The sequence below is a fragment of the Bufo bufo genome, chromosome 1 (assembly GCF_905171765.1).
Source record: "Bufo bufo chromosome 1, aBufBuf1.1, whole genome shotgun sequence".
NCBI lineage: Eukaryota > Metazoa > Chordata > Amphibia > Anura > Bufonidae > Bufo > Bufo bufo.
In genome coordinates this window covers 683,659,327-683,675,452 of record NC_053389.1, presented here as the reverse complement: position 1 = coordinate 683,675,452, position 16,126 = coordinate 683,659,327, and the positions used below count along the sequence as shown (strand labels likewise).

The 16,126-nt window shown below is 44.6% G+C and overlaps 1 protein-coding gene across 2 annotated transcripts in view; it reads left to right on the top strand.

Moving 5' to 3' along the window:
- WDR93 (WD repeat domain 93) overlaps positions 1-14,553 on the top strand; it is a 47,778-nt gene extending 33,225 nt beyond the window's left edge. The window contains exons 14-16 of one of the 2 annotated variants that reach the window (XM_040414150.1): positions 4,392-4,548; positions 13,770-13,941; positions 14,032-14,553. In XM_040414150.1, the coding sequence (XP_040270084.1) occupies positions 4,392-4,548; positions 13,770-13,941; positions 14,032-14,134 (432 nt within the window). In that variant the 3' untranslated portion in view covers positions 14,135-14,553. Of the gene's footprint in view, positions 1-4,391; positions 4,549-13,769; positions 13,942-14,031 lie in introns of those variants that run through there. The other variant, XR_005775599.1, reaches the window with a different exon arrangement.
- Positions 14,554-16,126: the final 1,573 nt, after the last annotated feature.

Sequence of the window (16,126 nt, the reverse complement as noted above, 5' to 3'; positions counted from 1 at the left end):
TCAGAAAAATACGGATGCATTCAACATACGGATGCATTCAAAATACGGATGCATTCAACATTTTTTTACTAGAACTGGCTACTCTTGTCTGCAAAAAGTACAAGAACAGGACATGTTGTATATTTTATGGAACGGCCACAAGAATGTCGACAGCACATGGATGAAACTATACCTTTCTTTTGTCTGTATGTTAAACAGCCGCAGAGATAATTTTTCATATGCAAATAAGTACGTTGGAGCTTCAGGGAGCGGGGCTGAATCTTTGAGCCCTCTTCCCTTTCATTGACAGTGCTAGACATCAGCATGGTAATGGCAGAGCTGTATCGTAGCATGTACATATCCTGTTCACTACTTACTATAGCCCTACTATTTTGAGAGTTGAGGTAATATATGTTACTGGTTTATTCACTGGCACAATATATTATAAAGACACCAGAAATATGTATTACTGTTCTAAGTATAGAAAGCCACTTTTCAATATGATAACGCTATAGTCTGGAGGTAAATGGTCTGCCTTGCATGTAGATTTTCCTGGTTCAAATGCCAGGAGCGAATTGTATTTATTTATTTATTTCTGTTCTTTTCCTCCCCCCACATTTAACCCATAATAAAAGGCTATAGCTTTATTACATTTAGAATATTATTTTTCTATGCTTAGAAAGCTAATATGTATTGCTGGTTTATTTACAGGCACAATATATGATTATAATGCTACCAATAATATATATTAGCTTTCTAAGTATAGAAAACCTCGGACATCTACCTGAAAGGCTAACCACTTACCACCAGTCTACAGCCTTATCATATTGAGAACAGTGGTTTTCTATAATTAGGAAGCTAATACAAAAGCAGTTCTCAAAGGATTCAGCCCCGCCCCCTGGTGCTCCCATTTGCTCATTTCCATATGATTAAAAACGCAGGTATCTCTGCAGCTGTTTAACATACAGGAAAAGAAAGGTATCGTTTTAATTGGCATGATCAACCCTAATAGGCAGTATGCCTGGTTTAATAGGGTTGATCATGCTGACAGAGGGCTTTTAAGGGAGTTACCACAGGAATGTTTCAAACTGGGGTGGAATCGATCTATTGCTGTGCCAATGCAGCTCTGGTCGCTGCTGATTTCTGCTTCCTAGTCCAGGGTTCAACACACAGGAAATACTTGGACTTCCTTCTCTTCCAATCGGGGGCTGCAGTGGCGAGCTTCCTCAGCCAGTGATTGGCTGTGCAGGCAGTCCAAGTCCTTTCCTGTGTGTCACAGTAGACAGCATCATCGTAACGGCAGCAGTGGGGGATCTGTGAGTATTGATTGTCTTCTATTTTGGAGCCATTCTGACCTGTTTAAAAAAAATAAAGTTATTCCCCTGGAAAACCCAGTGCACCACTCTTTTTCTCCCCATCCCATTTTTTTTCTTTTTATCAATGTGTGTGTGTAATATATATATATTTTTGTAAATGTATTGCGCATGGATGGATGGTTAGCACTGTGGCCTTGCAGCACTGGGGTCCTGGTTTGGTCAAAAATCTGAACAAGGACGATATATGCATGGAGTCAGTATGTATAACTTTTACTCACTATAGATACTGATAGGTAAATTGGCTTCCTATGAAACTAGTCCTGGTGGGCCTATGTGCCTGAAATAGGGACATTAGATTATGAGCTCCACTTGAGACAGGGACTGAAGTGAATGATGACAGTCCCTGTACAGAACAGTAGAATACAGTATGTTTCCTTTTACAGTATAAGCATCATGAAGCTAATTATAATAAGTATAAGGCCTCCTGCACACGACCGTTTTTTTTCCCCGTTTACTGGCCGTTTTTTGCGTTCCGTATACGGAACCATTCATTTCAATGGTTCCGCAAAAAAAACAGATGTACTCCGTATGCATTCCGTTTCCGTATTTCCGTTTTTCCGTTCAGTTTAGGCCTCATGCACACGACCGTTGTGTGCATCCGTGGCCGTTGTGCCGTTTTCTGTTTTTTTTCGCGGACCCATTGACTTTCAATGGGTCCGTGGAAAAATCGGAAAATGCACCGTTTTGCAGCCGCATCCGTGATCCGTGTTTCCTGTCCGTCAAAAAAATATGACCTGTCCTATTTTTCTTGACGGACAACGGTTCGCGGACCCATTCAAGTCAACGGGTCCGTGAAAGAACACGGATGCACACAAGATTGGCATCCGTGATCCGTGGCCGTAGGTTACTTTCATACAGACGGATCCGAAGATCCGTCTGCATAAAAGCTTTTTCAGAGATTAGTTTTCTCTTCGTGAAAACTCATATCCGACAGTATATTCTAACACAGAGGCGTTCCCATAGTGATGGGGACGCTTCTAGTTAGAATATACTACGAACTGTGTACATGACTGCCCCCTGCTGCCTGGCAGCACCCGATCTCTTACAGGGGGCTGTGATCCGCACAATTAACCCCTCAGGTGCAGCACCTGAGGGGTTAATTGTGCATATCATAGCCCCCTATAAGAGATCAGGGGCTGCCAGGCAGCAGGGGGCAGACCCCCCTCCCTCCCCAGTTTTAATTTCATTGGTGGCCAGTGTGCGGCCCCCCTGCCTCTATTGTAATATCATTGGTGGCCAGTGTGCGGCCTCCCCCGGCCCCCCCTTCCTCTATTGTATTATCATTGGTGGCCAGTGTGCGGCCTCCCCCGGCCCCCCTCCCTCCCTCTATTGTATTATCATTGGTGGCCAGTGTGCGGCCCCCCCCGGCCCCGCCTCTATTGTATTAATATCATTGGTGGCCAGTGTGCGGCCTCCCCCCCCCCCCCCCCCGATCATTGGTGGCAGCAGAGAGTTCCGATCGGAGTCCCAGTTTAATCACTCTGGGGCTCCGATCGGTAACCATGGCAACCAGGACGCTACTGCAGGCCTGGTTGCCATGGTTACTTAGCAATATTACAATATTAGAAGCATCATACTTACCTGCTGCGCTGTCTGTGACCGGCCGGGAGCTCCTCCTACTGGTAAGTGACAGATCATTAAGCAATGCGCCGCACAGACTCTGATCGGAACTCTCCGCTGCCACCAATGATCGGAAGGGGGGGGGGGGCGCACACTGGCCACCAATGATATTACAATAGAGGGAGGGAGGGGGGGGCCGCACACTGGCCACCAATGATAATACAATAAAGGGAGGGAGGGGGGGCCGGGGGGGGCGTACACTGGCCACCAATGATATTACAATAGAGGGAGGGGGGCCGGGGGAGGCTGCACACTGGCCATCAATGATATTACAATGGAGGGGGGGGCGCACACTGGCCACCAATGATAATACAATAGAGGGAGGGAGGGGGGGCCGCACACTGGCCACCAATGATATTCAAACTGGGGAGGGAGGGGGGTCTGCCCCCTGCTGCCTGGCAGCCCCTGATCTCTTACAGGGGGCTATGATATGCACAATTAACCCCTCAGGTGCAGAACCTGAGGGGTTAATTGTGCGGATCACAGCCCCCTGTAAGAGATCGGGTGCTGCCAGGCAGCAGGGGGCAGTCATGTACACAGTTCGTAGTATATTCTAACTAGAAGCGTCCCCATCACTATGGGAACGCCTCTGTGTTAGAATATACTGTCTGATATGAGTTTCACGATCTAACTCATATCCGACAGTATATTCTAACATAGAGGCGTTCCCATGGTGATGGGGACGCTTCAAGTTAAAATATACCATCGGATTGGAGAAAACTCAGATCCGATGGTATAATATGGACTCCTGACTTTACATTGAAAGTCAATGGGGGACGGATCCGTTTGAAATTGCACCATATTGTGTCAACGTCAAACGGATCCGTCCCCATTGACTTGCATTGTAATTCAGGACGGATCCGTTTGGCTCCGCACGGCCAGGCGGACACCAAAACGACTTTTTTTTTCATGTCCGTGGATCCTCCAAAAATCAAGGAAGACCCACGGACGAAAAAACGGTCACGGATCACGGACCAACGGAACCCCGTTTTGCGGACCGTGAAAAAATACGGTCGTGTGCATGAGGCCTTAAAGATAGAACATGTCCTATTATTGCCCGCAAATCACGTTACGTGGCTCTATTCAAGTCAATGGGTCCGCAAAAAAACGGAACACATACGGAAATGCATCCGTATGTCTTCCGTTTCCGTTCCGTTTTTTGCTGAACCATCTATTGAAAATGTTATGCCCAGCCCAATTTTATCTATGTAATTACTGTATACTGTATATGCCATACGGAAAAACGGAACGGAAAAACGGAACAGAAAGTGAAACACAACGGAAACAAAAAACGGAACAACGGATACGTGAAAAACGGACCGCAAAACACTGAAAAAGCCATACGGTCGTGTGCAATAGGCCTAATACAGTTAAATAAGAATAAGGTCAGTTGACAAGTCACTTTTTTTTTTCTAGGTGCTTCTATTTTACCGCAGTGCTATGGTAAAGCTTTGGGATGTTGCTGAACGACAACCAGTCTGCCAGTTTGGGCTCCCTTTGCCCTATACAGTAGCATTTCCCTGGCAACCCGTGTATGTTCTTGATGCAATGAACCACTGTCTTTTTCTTAAAGGTGGGTAATGATATCTAACATTGCATAGCTCATACCTCTAGTCCTGAAATGTAATTTCACACCTCCCCTTATTCCTTGTTCACTTCGCTATGGTTATTACTTTAACAGTAGATCTGACTCTGGGCATATTGTATTGTTATTACAAGATTTAAAAACTCAATTTCGAGTCATCTTATTACTATCTAGAATGTTATAGTGAATATTTATTAACCTGAATCGTCTGGTGTCACGTTCAGAATGACTTCTTATTTTGCCCTCTATAATGCTTTTGAATAGATGAAAAATCATTTCCCTTTTCTCTCTGGAATAAAACCTTTTTAGCTTCTTTTCAGAACATTCCCTAGAGATTCACCCTTGATGCTTCTCTCACTCTATACAATCATTCTGCACAATCACAGTCCCATATGGTTTTATGTATAACGCAATATATTCAGTGTGGAAGAGAGTGCAAAGACATCATTTTATACAAATTGTCATTTCACTAAAATGTATGTTTATTTAGATGTATTTAGGGTGGTATTACACTGCCCGATGTCCGGGCAGTGCGACCGTCGATAGATGATAAAACCTCCATCTGTGCTTGTTTGCACTGGCCTGATTACACAGGTCACTGCAAACCGGGTGCAGGAGGAACGATTCAAAAGTTTTATTTTCCCCAAATCTGAGGAAATTTGTTTTACAATATTTAGCGATAAGGTAAGTCATCTAATTTTCCTGTACATGTTGATCTCATATATGTGTAAAGTGATGCCAAGTATGTGCACATTGTCTAGCGTATGACGCCAAGAACGCAGACCCAATTTTAGTTTTACATTCATATCCGTCCATTCACTTTAGGCTACTTTCACAATGGCGTTTTGGTTTCCATTTGTGAGATCCGTTCAGGGATCTCACAAGCGGTCCAAAACGGATCAGTTTTGCCCTTAATGCATTCTGAATGGATAAGGATCCGCTCAGAATGCCTCAGTTTGCCTCCGTTCCGTCTCCATTCCGCTTTGGAGGCGGACACCAAAACGCTGCTTGCAGCGTTTTGTTGTCCGTCTGACGAAACTGAGCCACTTTTTACTGACACAATATGGCACAATAGAAAACTGATCCGTCCCCCAATGACTTTCAATAGTGTTCAAGATGGATCAGTTTTGGCTATGTTAAAGATAATACAAACTGATCCGTTAATGCAGTTGTATTATCTGAACGGATGCGTTTGTGCAGATCCATGACGGATCTGCACCAAACGGGAGTGTGACATCTGCACTTGGATCATAATCATCCAGATAGTGAAGTGCTTTAATGAATATAAAGAGTGGATAGGGGCAGGGTATAACAAATATAATTGAAACAAAGGTATAGGACGGCTCACCCTTAGGCTACATTCACACATCAGTATTTTTCTATATCCCGATTTTCGGTCCGTTTTTTGCGGATCCGTTGTTCCTGAAAATGTTTCCGTATGTCATCCGTTTTTTTGCGGATCCGCAAAAAACGGAAACATGTATAAATTTCAATAAGCAAATAAAGTTGTTTGGATTTTTTGAAAAAAAATTGAAAAAAAAAAAGTGAATAAAAGTCTAGTTATGTGTTACCTCAGGTGCCATTTAATTTCCAGGAACGGAATCCGCATAAAACGGATGACATACGTAATGACATACGAATGTCTTCCATTTTTTGCGGATCCATTGACTTTTTATTGTTCCAGGATCCGATTTTTGCGGAAAAGAATAGGACAAGTTTTATATTTTTTCGGACATGCGGAACGGAACAATGGAAATGTGCTGTCCGATTTTTTCCAGGACCCATTGAAAATGAATGGGTACAGAACTGGTCCAGATCTGTTCCGCATACAACGGAACAGATCAGGAAAAAAAAAACGGACGTGTGAATGGACCCTTATGGTGGTGATGTGTAGGTGCTCCAATCTAGTGCGACACCCTACTCACCAAATTAAACAAATGTGTAGAAAGTGAATGGGCACTCTGATAGATGGAGTCACATATAGAATAAAATCAATGACAAGTTTATTTATATCACACAATATTATATCATTATGGTATATTGGTATCTACTATTAAAAGTCCTGACATAAGTAAAACAAAATATAAAGATATATAATAGATAAATAGGAGTAAAGTATAATCAATATAAGAATATAAGTAATGGGTTTCCTCCTATCGGATCCGGATGGGAAGTAACCAGTTATTGACACATTGTGAAAAATAAATACAATACTATATTGTTATATATATTCTTGATAGGAATCTATTAAAAAGACCTCTGATATGTTGAGACGATATATAGTTAATATTCGTAGATATGCGGTCAAAAAGTCTGAAGTTCCATAAAAGTGGATATAAGGTGATCTTGCAATCGTTATATAAGCTCACATTTGCTTGTCAGAAAATAATGATTCTTTCTTGTTCCACAATTATATGCGTGTGTTGGTAATGGCATACAAACAATTTGCAGACAGTGGTACTTTCAAAATAGATCGTTGTTCTGGATAGATTACACAGCAGCAGGTGATTGTTACATAGATTTAGTAAGCTCTCAGTCTGAGCAGCTATTACTCACAGTTAGCAGCCTCGGTTCGTGGCGTCCCACGTGCTGTCCTTGTATCATGAGCTTACCTACTGTTAAAAATCTTTCTTACGGTTGTATACCGGATCTTTAGTGTTTCTGCTGGAAAATGGCTGTGTAAAACTGTGGCACACGCGGTCCTGATATTTCCACTGGTTGTATAGTCAGCGGGATTCCTTTAGCGTCCCACGTGTCTCCAAGTCTGTGGAGCCTCAGTGTTTGTTGGTATAACGGCTATGTGCCGGTTGCTTTCAGAGTGGCAAACTCGGGATTCCGCTAGTGGGTACCTTTGGTGAAGCGCTTCACTTGTGGACCATCCGATCGATGTCCGACATATGACCAGCTGTTTGAGTCTGATGACCGAGTATTACCGCCAGACGTGTTTCGGGGACTATGCTTGTCTCCTTCCTCAGTGGCTATTAGCTTAGCCACTGAGGAAGGAGACATGTATAGTCCCCGAAACGCGTCTGGCGGTAATACTCGGTCATCGGACTCAAACAGCCGGTCATATGTCGGACAACATCGATCGGATGGTCCACAAGTGAAGCGCTTCACCAAAGGTACCCACTAGCGGAATCCCGAGTTTGCCACTCTGAAAGCAACCGGCACATAGCCGTTGCTATTCTGAAAGCAACCGGCACATTGTGCCTATTTTATAGTATTGTATTTATTTTTCACAATGTGTAACCCAGGTTTTCTTAGTAAGTGGGAAAAAGAAGCCACTGAAAGTTCCCTGAGACTAATGCGTCTCCTGCTTATAGAGGAGAAAAACAACCTTGAGACCCTGAATAAAAAGTTGAGCATAAGCATTGAATCAGCCCAGATCTTCTTACAGGAAGCCGAATTTGCGAACAAGGAGAAACAACTCCAGAACCTCCTTGAAAAATATCAATACAACCTCAAGGAGCGCAAACACCGGCAGTTTGTGAGGGATCTGGCTGATTTCAAGGATAATAGAGTCTACTCTTCTATTGCCAATAGGAGGGAACCCACTGGAGCCTTTACCGAACAGTCATCCACTGACACTGATTGTTCCGACTCTGACAATATATCCAAGGGTTCCAGATCATCATCTCGGGGAGGAAACAGCCGTGGGCGCCAGAAGGGGAATTCACGGGGGCGGGGGCAATATCAAGGTACCCCCAACCCTCGTTTTTTAGGAGGGACAGGCCAATACCAGGGCCCACCAATCCCGCAACAGACGTATCCATTACGGAACCGCATGCAACCACCTCCAAACCCCTAGGTCCACAGGTAGTTAACCTCTCATCCCGCAATCTCAGTTCCACCGAGATAGAGGTCCTACAATTAGGTCTTTCTTTTGTTCCCACCCCTTCTTTTAATCACTTTGACACCTTTAAAGATTTTAATCTTTTTGTCAGGAAGCTCCGTTGGCACAAATTCCATAAACTCCAGGATAAAAAACAGTGCCGCGAGTTAGGCATACCCCTGGACATTCTGGCGGATGTCCGCCTCTTATATGGACTAGACGGAGAACTTGATAAACAAGAAGGTCAGGGACCATTTACTAACCTAAAGCTTAAGAGCAATAGGATGCCCCCGAATTTGGGCGAGCTGTCGTGTGTGGATGTCTTCTTCAGCACGGTCTCGCAGGAGATCGAGAACTTACGTCCCACGTTTTACTCCAACATTGACCAGGTCCATGCCACCGCTGTATCCAGTCTGGAGACCGATCACTCCATAGTGATCAAGCCCTCCGATAAGGGGGGTAACACGGTGGTTATGGACCATGGCCAATATACAGACATGTGCGAGGCCTTGCTGAGGGATTCATCCACATATGAGGTTCTATCTGCGAACCCATCAAATAAATATAGACTACAGCTAAAAAGCATCCTAGATGAAGCTAGAACTGCGTCTATTATTTCTGAGGATGAGCATAAATTTATGCTGCCCACTCATCCACACCTGGCGACATTCTATTGTCTGCCCAAGCTACATAAGGGAACACGTCCTTTGAAAGGACGCCCTATTGTATCTGGGGTAGGGAATTTATCCCAAAACGTAGGGATCTACGTGGACCGTGTCCTAGCCCCCTTTGTCACTTCCCTACCTTCGTACACTCGGGATACTACACATCTGCTCAAACAACTGGAGGGCATTCACGTCGATAATACGAGCCTTTTGGCGAGTGTCGATGTGGAGGCCCTCTACTCCAATATTCCTCACATCCTTGGAATAAAAGCAGTTGAGCATTTTTTAAGTACCCGGGGTTGTCAGTACCGCGCCCACAGCCTCTTTGTCCTCTCCCTCCTCAAGTTTACGCTGACCACCAACGTTTTTTTCCTTTAATGGGAGACTCTACCACCAGCTCAGGGGCACTGCGATGGGGTGTTCTTGTGCCCCGTCGTATGCTAACCTGTTCCTGGGCTGGTGGGAGGAGACACTGGTCTTCAGGGATGAACGTTCCATTCTTATGGACCAGGTTGACATGTGGGCGCGGTACATCGATGACATCCTCATCATTTGGAACGGGGACGATGCCTCATTCCGCTCGCTGGTGAGGATGCTCAATGACAACCAGATCGGCATGCATTTCACCTGTGAGGTTGGGGGCAGCATGTTACCTTTTCTTGATGTCCTCATCTCTCAAACACCCTCTGGTGACTTGGAGACGTCGATCTACCGTAAACCGACGTCTACCAACACCCTGCTTAGGTGGGAGAGTAGTCACCCTCTCCCACTTAAGCGGGGTATTCCCAAGGGGCAATACCTCAGAATTAGGCGAAACTGCTCCACAAAGCGAGAATTCGTCAGACAAGCTGCCGACCTACGTACAAGGTCCCGACAACGTGGCTATCCCGATAAGGTCTTAAGGAGAGCTTTTGAGCATGCATTACACTCAGATAGAACATCCCTCCTTATTCCCAAACCCTGTACAACGCCACCTCTAAACATCATCCGCCCCATTATGACCTTTGATAGGGCTGCAGGTGACATTAGACGTATCCTTCAAAAAAATTGGGGCATCCTCCAATTAGATCCAGATTTGAGAGAAGTGGTGGGGGACTATCCTCACGTTACATACCGTCGAGGACTCAGTCTCCGTGATACACTAGTGTCGAGTGAATTCACACCCCCACCCTCTGTATCAGGCTCAACCTGGCTCAAATCTGATATTAAGGGATGCTTTAGATGCAGTGGGTGTATTGCCTGTCCCTATTTAAAATCCGGCAAAAACTTCAGTAGTGCGGTCACAGGAAAGGAATATCGCATACACCACTTCATCAATTGCAGGACCCGTGGCGTCGTTTATCTTCTGTCATGCGAATGTGGCAGGGGATATGTGGGAAAAACTATTCGGGAGCTGCGCAGACGTATCAGCGAACATCTTGGCGACATAGCTAAAGCCAAAGATACTCCTGTCGCCAATCATGTTCACAGCCAACACAACGGGAAAGCCCGTATCTCCGTGATGGGTATAGACCGTGTTCTACCTCCCAAACGCGGAGGTGACTGGGACCGTGCCATACTACAGCGGGAATTGCGCTGGATCTACTACTTGAAAACAATGACCCCTTTGGGATTAAATGAACAGCTCAATTTTAGCTGTTTCGTCTAACTGTTCCCCTTTTTTTTTTTGCATTTTTTTGCATTTCTCTCTTCCCCCACTGGGCCGGTTATACCCCTCCTACGGCCGGTTTGCATTGAACCTGCCTCTAATAGCCTGGTTTATTCATTTCATTTACTTGAATTGTTACCATGGATCCTCTTAACCATGGGTCCCCCTGGTGATTAATTGTATTGCATTTCACTAATGAGTTCAATTTACTGCCTATACACCTATCCGCCCCCTGCATATACACAGTATTGCCTCCTCCTCGGCTCTTGGGCGGTGGGCGTGGTTCCCCCGGCCCGGCGCGCCCCGTGACCAGCTTCTGGTCATTTGATCTCGGTCACATGCTGTGCGGCGTCATCATTGGCGCCGCGCTTCACGGGTCGCGTCCGGGTGGAACGCACGCTCATCTCCTGCGTTCCACCGGACATGTGACATCCTGCCCACAGGGTCACGTGACCTGAAGTAGGAAGTAGCAGGGTAACTGGCGGTTTCGGAGTATACTTAAAAGACACAGAGTGGTGAGTACACTCTGCTGACAGCCTGCCCTTGGATCCACCTTCCAGTGGCTTTATCTATGTATTATAGCTGGCACCCACTGGTGCATCTATATTTATTGATAGATTTTTGATGCGGTCGTTTCCTGTGCGTTTTAGCCTGACTGGCTACATACATTTTCAGGCACTTGACCTATATCAACCCCTTTTTTTGTACCATCTTCTCCTCCTTGGTCGCACAGGCCCCATCCATAGTCCTGTGTTCACCATTGATCTCCCCTGATGATATTCTGTGACGAACTGAAACGTGACACGTAGGGAGCATTTTTTAGGGATTACTAGGGAATCTGTCCCCACAGGGCCAGGTATCCGGACGGGGACGCTCCTTGCGGGGCAAGTTCCCCGTATAGATAGGTAGGGCACACTAGCCCCTGCCCCCCATTCAGGGTTGTCTAGGGTCAACCACCCTGTCACCCACCTATTCTGAAGGGGCACACCTACCTGTCCTTTCCAGTGTGAATTACCAAGCATCAGAGGGCCGTCTCCATCACCTATCATCTTCATGAGACATCCTGATCTACAATCGGGTGAGAACGTTCCTATTATCTTACATCATCTTGGTCACACTGTGTATACATGTACAAGTTTTTGCCCGTTGGGCTGTATTTCACTATGTTTTGTGTAGAGGCTCCTCCTCTAGTGTCTATTCAATTTTAGATTGTATCATTATTAAATGTTAAGTTTTATCCCTCTGCCCTATGGGATCAGTATATATGCTATTTAATTTTGGGATTAAGTAGGCCCGGTCGACAAATCTGGCCTTTTCGCTTTTCTTATATTGATTATACTTTACTCCTATTTATCTATTATATATCTTTATTTTTTGTTTTACTTATGTCAGGACTTTTAATAGTAGATACCAATATACCATAATGATATAATATTGTGTGATATAAATAAACTTGTCATTGATTTTATTCTATATGTGACTCCATCTATCAGAGTGCCCATTCACTTTCTATATATATATATATATATATAACAAATATAAATTGGTGTCAGTAGGTATGTTATGTATGAGGTAATGGATATTGTGCGTGATATCAATATATTCATTTCTGAGCGCCTAATCCTCACGCATTATTATTAGTTGCACTTTTGTCTAGAAATGCTACTCCAGTTTTTCTATGCCATACCCCTACTGGAGTGACTTTGATTTTTTAAATTTTTTAATTTTTTTGCGTTTTTTTTAATTCAAATGATAAATCTGAAGTGAAAGTCATTAACATGGCTAACCACGTCCACCTCACACCCACTTTTCAAAACTGTAATGATACAGAAAGTAATTTTAATTTTTGCACAAGTAACCCCAAAAGTTGCAAGTCTCTATTTTTAAACTTTTAAACTTTTGAAGCCAGAACTGTAGCGTGCAGGATATGATAAAGTCCCCCCATAGTTCTCATTATGATGGTTGTGCATGTCTGTTCTCTAGCAGTACAGGGTGGGAGTGTCAGTGTGATGACTCTGTATAAAGAAGCTTGCAAGTCCAGGATTATAATAAATTAACAGAGTTATGGCTTGTAGGATGTGTCAGGACCATGTATATTTATGCGGGTGGATAAAAATATATTAAAGGGAGTCTGTCACCTACTTTGAGCCTTTTAGACCGCTCAGATCAGGTTATAGACTCCTTTGCCCTCATTAAAATGGTAACTTTATTCGTTCTGTCCCTCGCCAAAATAAAAAAATATGACTTTTGAAACTTATGCTAATGAGGTTCGGCAAGTGCCCAGGGGTGGCGCTACTGCAGCAAGTGCCCAGACCCCTCGGCGGTGTGCCCAGAAAACCACACCTCTTTCACCCCCCTGGCACACCCTTGTTTCCTATTATTACCTCCTTCTCTCGCTCCCAGATCTCCGCGCATGCGCAGTCCAACTACCTGCTACTCTGCCCATAATGGGCACAGCAGTGCGCAGGTGGGACAAGTGTGGACCGGCGCAGGCGCGAGATCTGGGAGGGAGAGGAGGAGAACGTAATAATAGGAAACAAGGGTGGGCTAGAGGGGTGACAGAGGTGTGGTTTTCTGGGCACTTGCTGCAGTAATGCCGCCCCTGGGCACTTGCCGAACCTCATTAGCATAAGTTTAACAAGTCTTTTTTGGAAGATCTCGGCGAGGGACAGAACGAATAAAGGTACCATGTACCATTATAATGAGGGCGCAGGAGACTATAACCTGATCTGAGCGGTCTAAAAGGCTCAGATTAGGTGACAGACTCCCTTTAACTAGGTTGTAGGCAATTTCCTTACAGCTTGCAAAACTTCCAACAGCTTAGTCACAGTATGGTGTGGTGTATGAGAAATTAAACATTTGCTCCTCAGCATTGTACCGCAAAACCTTCCCAATAGACCTCTTTTATGAGAAAACCACGTCTTTATCCAGATTTATTTTTATAGAGTTTAAATTCCACCATATATTCTTTTTTCAGAAGACCATTCCCCTAAGAAGACCACATTCAGCGTAGTTGTGGGTGGTCTGTGCTCTATCTTTATCTTGCTCTATCTTTATCTTGTAGCAAATGAGAAAAGGGTTTCTGGAGAGATTTTGACCCATGAAAATGCCACTTGCTCTCTATTTGCGTTCAGTCTGGAAGGTTTGGAATCAATGATAAAAGGTCAACAGCCAGCCGTCCTCCATTCACAAAGCGTACACTGGGAAGAAAGATGCAAGTCTTTGTTTCAGATGAGGTGGGTCCATCCACTGTGTTACATACGATTAGTGAACTTCTCATTAAGAAACAGGAATCTTATCTCTATGTGCCATTTTGTTTTCCTTAGGTTAGAAACTTTTTCAGAAAGGAGAAAGAAGATAGCAGAGTCATGGACGCTTCTCAGAAAGCAGGCCTCCGATTTTACGCGGAACACCACCCTGAGCAGGTGATGGAAGAACAAAACAATGTATTTTTTAACTTGCTGGCAAAGAAGAGTACCAGCATGATTTTGGACTATTTTATAGTTAAAAAGTAAAAATATCTGGAGTAATGCTCACTATTACCAGTGTCATTTCTGCAATTTTTAGCTTTACTCACCCCATCTGCAGTTTTTTGTCTCTTCACTTTCTGTGTGTAGGCAGCGGCTCATCACATGTGACCATCGAGCACCTGCATCTCCTTGCAGAGCATTGCTCAGATCTTGTTAACCCCTTCCTCCCCTACATAGAAAATAGTTGCTCAGACTCTGCCCTGGTGATTCCACTAATAAATAGCCATATGGCATGTAAAGCTGTCTGCCCAATTTCCTTCTCCACTGTCTAGAGCAGGCATGCTCAACCTGCGGCCCTCCAGATGTTGTAAAACTACAACTCCCACAATGCCCTGCTGTAGGCTGATAGCTGTAGGCTGTTCGGGCATGCTGGGAGTTGCAGTTTTGCAACAGCTGGAGGGCCGCAGGTTGAGCATGCCTGGTCTAGAGACCGATATAGATATATATTTCTTCGAATTTAGAAGTAGGGATGAATGAATCAAAAGTTTCTGGGCTGGATCACCTGCTTCACTATTACATCTCTGTGCCAGTACTGAGAGGAGGAATGGAGCAGAGAAACTAGTGTGCATGTTATACCACCACTGAATGCAGCTGGAAGGTGGACCAGAATTTATGGCCACGGGAGAAACAGCAGGAGATGCTGGCAGGAAATACACCCTAGACCAGGGCCAACCTACGGCCCTCCAGCTGTTGCAAAACTACAACTACAAGTATGTCTGGACAGCCTACAGCTATTAGGGCATGCCGGGAGTTGTAGTGTTGCAACAGCGGGAAGGCCGCAGGTCGAGCATCCCTGCCCTAGACTATTGCACAGCTCTATCATGTATCATCCAGACTTCAGATTAAAATGGTGTTGTTTAAAATAGTTAAAGGGGTTGTGTCACAAAGCACATTTTACATTTACAGTATCAAACCAGCAGCTGGATTTTAATACTTTTGTAATTAAAATTTTTGTATAGTCAGTGGGCTAATCCATAAAATGTAACTGTATAGCGCCACTGGTTGTTCTTATCTGTTTTTCTGTCCGTCTCACTGAGATGGTCGAACGTGCTCAGTTTAAATCTTCAACTGCAACCAGCCATATGGTCTGTTACAAGCTGTGGCAGTAACAGAGAGAGAGCTACAGCGGAAAGGACACACCCCCTGAGCTGCAAAGCTGAAGATAATCTAGTAGAGCAATTGGAGCAGTGTATGTGGAGATTTCTGGATCTTTGTGAAGTACAGGGCTGGTTCTAGCTTTCTTAAAAAGGTATCATGTACTATATGATTGTTTTTAATTTTTTACATCAGTCATGGCATAACCGTGCAGCTCATGGCTATTTCTAGCAGTCCCACAGGGAATGAATCCAGCAGCCGGGTGCATGCTCAGCCTGCCTTTAAATCAGGATGTGAACCCCATTCTCTGGATAAGGCCTCATACACACGAATGTTGTTTTGGTTCGCTTCAATGGGGCCGCAAAAGATGCGGACAGCACTGTGTGTGCTGTCCGCATCCGTTGCTCCGTTCTGTGGTCCGCAAAAAAAAATGTAACCTGTCCTATTCTTGACCGTTTTGCGGACAAGAATAGGCAGTTATATTAATCTCTGTCCGTGCTGTTCCGCAATTTGCGGAACGCACACGGACGCCATCCATGTTTTGCGAATCCGCAATTTGCGGACCGCAAACATACAACGGTCGTGTGCATGTAGCCTAAGTTAGTTATTTCCTATCCTGTGGATAGTGGATAACTTTCACACTTGGCACAACCCTTTTAATACCAAGAATGAGGAAGCTCTGCCTTTCTATTTCCAGCTGAGTTTTTGGGGGTCATTTATTAACACCGGCGTTGGATCCGCCCAAAGTTATCTAGAGACGCACTCCTTCATAGTAACATAGTTTATAAGGCCGAAA